Source organism: Coniophora puteana (genome assembly GCF_000271625.1).
Source record: "Coniophora puteana RWD-64-598 SS2 unplaced genomic scaffold CONPUscaffold_32, whole genome shotgun sequence".
In the NCBI taxonomy this organism is placed as follows: domain Eukaryota; kingdom Fungi; phylum Basidiomycota; class Agaricomycetes; order Boletales; family Coniophoraceae; genus Coniophora; species Coniophora puteana.
In genome coordinates this window covers 1-5,049 of record NW_006913084.1, presented here as the reverse complement: position 1 = coordinate 5,049, position 5,049 = coordinate 1, and the positions used below count along the sequence as shown (strand labels likewise).

Sequence of the window (5,049 nt, the reverse complement as noted above, 5' to 3'; positions counted from 1 at the left end):
TTGTGCAGACCTGCAATGAAGATGCACTTTAGGTAAAAATACAAAAACACCAGCAATCAATGATGATTCATGTGGTTCTAGTAGCACGATATTGAGGCCCAAAGGTTGACACACCGGTGTTACTGCTTCGCTAGCCATGGGGCGGACAATGCAGAGTGTGTTAATGAAGGATGCCACAATGGGTGCAGTGTATTATGTGGCCGGCACAATGCAACAGCAGAAATTCAAAAGGACATTTCAGCTTTGCAACATTGACTCTGCGGGGAACCGAGTACTTCCTCGGCATCAAAAGCTTAATTCTGATCAAAAAGCTACAGAGTTCAATTCAATCTGACCCTGATCCATGTGAGATCGGATCTTTGCATCGGCAACCAAGGCCTTCCGGGGGAAATGAAACTCACATGTTCCTATTCACCGCCGGACCGACGGCAATATTCCCAACTGGGAGAAATTGATCGGGAGTAGTGCGATTCATATGACGGGAATAGTGCGATTTGACGATGTCAAGATAACACCTAATGTGTCCGTTGGATTAGCAAGCAAGCGCTTTTACATTCTCCCCGTCCCTTTTATACCCACTGTTGTTCCTTCGTGCGAATTGATGGTGCCAATGCTTTCTTTCCCTCTGTGTGTGTCGTTGTGAATCTCTGCTTTCTATCTCCAGTCTCTGGTGCAGTTCGCAAGCTATGGGCCCTGATAGCGGCACTGGCCGGAAAGGGGTGGGGCCGGCGGTGGGGAAAGTTCCCAAATCCACTGGTGGCAAGGGCCGGCAAGCGGTTGGGCGTGTGGTGGAGAAGGGAAAGAAGGAAGTCAAGCGGATGTACGAAGCCGTCACCAAAAAGCGTGGAAGGACCAAGACAGTTCGCTTTGAAGAAGATATGACGGACGCCGACAAACCACAAGACCGGCCAGCAAAGAGGACACGTAGCACTGTTGAAGACCTGGTCGAAGATATCATCCCTACTGTTGAGTATCAGGTCCCCCCAAAGAAGACAATCCGGCCAAGATGGGTATGTCAACTGAATTGTACATACCATTCATACTGACTCGGTGAAAGCTGCAATGCGACCTAATGGCGAAGTGGCTCAAGTTTCAGGACAAGTACCTGAGCAAGCTACTTGATATGGAACGGCGATCTAGTGGCGACAACTGTCCGACATGCCAAGGGCCTGCCAGTACTTGGCGGTGTCTCTCTTGCTTGGGCACGCCGGAGGGATGCACCACTTGTATGCGGAAGGCACACCGGCTACTGCCTTTTCACCAGGTCGAGCACTGGGAGGCCGATCACTGGGAGGCAACTACAACTGCACAACTCGGCGTGAAGCTATACATGGGCCATGGTGGAGATTGTTGCCCTCATTTAACAGAGGCGGATGCAAGCACCGCCAATGATGATGATGCTGATGACGACGACTGGGAGGACGAAGACTTCCCTGAAGGACAGGACGAGGAAGAACCCATTGTGGATGTCGACAGTGCTCCAGCTGACTTCAATCTTGGCCGGAGGTACACACAGTTCACTCGGACAGAGACGTCGGCCAGCAAGAAGCACCGCCGGCATCTCATTGTGGTCGACAAATCCGGCGTATACGAGTTTCCTGTCGTCTGGTGCGCCTGTGGAGGCACATCCAAGGACGAGCAGCTGTTTGATATGCGTTTGTACCCTGCATCTCAACAATATCCCAGGACTGCTTTCACATTTGAGGTGCTGGACGACTTTCTGATATGCAACTTTGAGAGCAAGGAGCCAGCTCATGCATATTTCCGGCGTCTGATACGGTTGAGCAATGAAGCATTTCCGGACTCTGTACCAGTACGCTTAAGCCTTTGCTTTTGCACAAATTGATAGATATACTGAACGTCTTGTAGGACCGGTACCGAGAGCTCATGAGATGTGCAAGGCAATGGCTCCGGCTAACTACTCGCAAGGAAGAAGGTCACGGGTTTGGCCAGTCGGCCATGGAGGAGGCAATCGGTTCCCTGGCACCATTCTGTGTGGCATGTCCACAGCCTGGTGTCAACTTGGATGAGAACTGGAAGGAGAATGGGTAAGATGAAGGTCTTGCTACACTGATGGCATGCTCACCCTCCTATGTAGGCCAGAGTGGCTTTACTATGGCCGAATTCTGGTGGACGGGAACTTCAAACAACAAAGCTATGCCAAGCGCCGGCCTGAAAACGATGTCGCTCTTGCTGATGGACTAGGATATACAGTGGACAAGGCCAAGTATGCTAAGCATATTGCGACTGCCAAGGACATAGCTTATGTGAGTCTGATTTACTCCAACCACTACATGCAGCTAATGTGCAACGGCAGCCATCGACATGTAATGACTACCGTGCAATATCACAGGCCGGCCGACGTCACAATCACCTGGCTGTGTCCGGCCTTGCAGCATTGGTATGTGCCCGACACGGGGTTTGGTTTCCGAACTCTGTCGTCGATTTTGTGGATGGAGGCGAAAGGTATGCGAAATATCATTGTCGGCCACCATTGAGGTCTGACAATGTACAGGCAAATATATACGGACTACGCGCTTTGCATGGTGATCTGGCAACTTTGCATGCTTCCAAAGATCATCGTGTTCTATGACATCATCTGCCAATACCTGATCAAATTCTTCCAACGGATCGCAGCGGCACCAGAGCTGTCACTACCACCTGGTGTCCAAATCATCCCTGCCATCGGTATGTTCCATGTGCACGGTCATCGGGAGTTATGCTTTGCCAGATACAACCCCGACCACATATGGGGAGCTGCAATTGTGTCCGGCGAAATCATTGAAAGCAACTGGTCGCCGATGAATAGGAGTGCCGAAAGCATGAAGCGGATGTCGGCCTGGGCAAGAATCGATTGGATCAATGGATTGATGAGGTCGACAAACCAGAAGAAAAACTACAGGGCTGGTGAGTGCTCTGGATCCGGGTGTCGGCTTGCAGCTCATCCGCCCAAAGTCAAAACTGTGACTCGCAGCTGGCCCATTGCCCTCAAACGCTACCAGGCCGCTAGCAAGGATCTGGCTGACATTGTTGCAGTGTGCAACCCAGACTCTGTCTCCCAGTGGTCTCACCGTCTGACCGTTGCATACTCCAATAGGCCGACCAACGTCGCAGCCAATGACGATGTCTTCAAAGTTCGGGTTTTGAAACTTGCCTCCCGATCGGATCACTCACATCAGGTGACTGATGTCCAAAAGTCGGCTTCTCCACTGGTTCGCTGGATTAACAAGGGCATTGATGTCGAGCAACTCCAGTATGTTTTGTCGGCGTCGGCCATATTCTGCCACCAACTGACTGGCTATAGAATTGATGTACAGGTGCTCTGTCGCAAGATGGAGAAGAGGGTCATTGTTGGTGAGGCCCGACAAAGGGATGCTTTACGCAAGAAGCTACTGGTAGAGATGGGCAAATTCTTAGAAGACGCTCCCACGTTCATGGCTGGCCTTCTTATGGGTGCAGACTTCAGGGCAATATACCAGCTGGAAATAGCAGGGGCCGGTGCCGACACACTCGAAGGCTCACCTGAAGACGGGAAAGAGCTCGATCCTGATGCCGAGGAAGAGACCGATATTGCTACACTGGAGCCGGAGACTCGCACCATTGGACTGCCGTCGGCATTTGGAAGGGAGCGCTGCATTGAACATGGCCTGCAGTTTGTTCTCGACACCGAGCTCAAACTCCGTACCGGCCAGGCACACGATGCAATTGGGAAGATTCAGTCTCATATTGGCCGACGCTCGGTCATGTATCGGAAAGATATCCGAGCTGCACGGGGGAGTCAACATCAAGGTGCTAGTGCCCGGGCTAGGCTCGACACTGAGACTGCAAAGGTTGATCTCCAACGGCTCTACTACAATCATGCCCGCAATGCCATGCTGACGCTGGCCGAGGATCCGGCCACGTTTTCCAAGTACCAGGTAATGACACAAGCCGACCTGAAGTCTTGCACAGCAGAGCTCCGGCCCGACCAAACTGGCATCAGGCATGAAGGGCTGTCGTGGTTTTGGACACTCGATATCGAACGAGAACTGGCCGGTCCTGGCGGGGACGAACTCCTGAATGAATGTATGTGGTGCAAAGTAATCCACGATAATATCACTGACACTTGATTGGTCACTGTATAGTTGCACGGATGCATTGGACTCGTGCACAGTGTCGGACAGATCGTGCAAAGGAGGAGCTCACTATTCTCAGGCATGAGATGAAGTGGATACCAAAGGCGTGGTCACACCAAGCTGAGAAGTGGAAAGCACTGTCTCAAACAGACGCCGGAAAGGCTGATGGGCACCATGCTTACGCACGCCGACGAGAGGTGCTTGCCACCCGCCTGTCGGCCATGGCTCAATCAGTGTTCCAAGATCTGTTGGCACGCCGACCACCGCCTACAGACTTCAACATTGGCCTGGATTCCAACGGAGATACTACATGGAAAGGACATTCTACGTGATTATATACTTGTGCATAGACGAGAGCCAAAAATCATTGCTTTTTGCATAAACTCCCACAAGCAAACAGCCCACACTGACAGCATGGTAAGTAATGACGAGGTGGACGACGACATACGTTAGGTGTGGCCGACGTTCGCAGGGGAAACATGCCTTTGTATTTATAGCCCATCTGTGGTCATGCCGGCGAGATATCAATTCATCCGGATTTGACATTGGTGGTGTCTGACTTTGCTCAAAATAGAGCCTTCTTGTTTGGCCAAATTCCACTTTATTCTCATTGACAGCGAAAGCTTGGCCACCTCCTTGAGTATGTGTTCTCGGGAGCTGGCCGACATTTTCCAATGGAAGATATCTCGGAACCCATAGGAGAATATGAGCTTTCGGCCACATAACTTAAATAGTCGGATTGCCAGCAGGTTTTCGGTCACATGATATAGGAGTTTCTGCATTTTAGTGCTCGAGAAAGTGGGAAGCACCGGTGTGGAAATTTTGCCAACAACAGGGGTCAATCAAAACAGCGACCCTAACGGTGTCGGCCTCCCTGTACAGGTGTCGGCCATCTCAATGACACTGACAGTATTGTGTGGCATCGGCATTGGGA

At 51.3% G+C, this 5,049-nt stretch overlaps 1 protein-coding gene across 1 annotated transcript; it reads left to right on the top strand.

Annotated features, from left to right (window-relative positions):
- Positions 1-686: 686 nt before the first annotated feature.
- CONPUDRAFT_160584 (uncharacterized protein) lies at positions 687-4,447 on the top strand (the record flags this gene model as incomplete). Its single annotated transcript, XM_007777726.1, has 9 exons — positions 687-1,010; positions 1,058-1,813; positions 1,870-2,048; positions 2,099-2,267; positions 2,318-2,466; positions 2,516-2,907; positions 2,956-3,253; positions 3,305-4,065; positions 4,125-4,447. 9 exons carry the CDS (start codon positions 687-689, stop codon positions 4,445-4,447), a joined length of 3,351 nt encoding a protein of 1,116 aa, XP_007775916.1.
- Between the last annotated feature and the right edge of the window lie 602 nt (positions 4,448-5,049).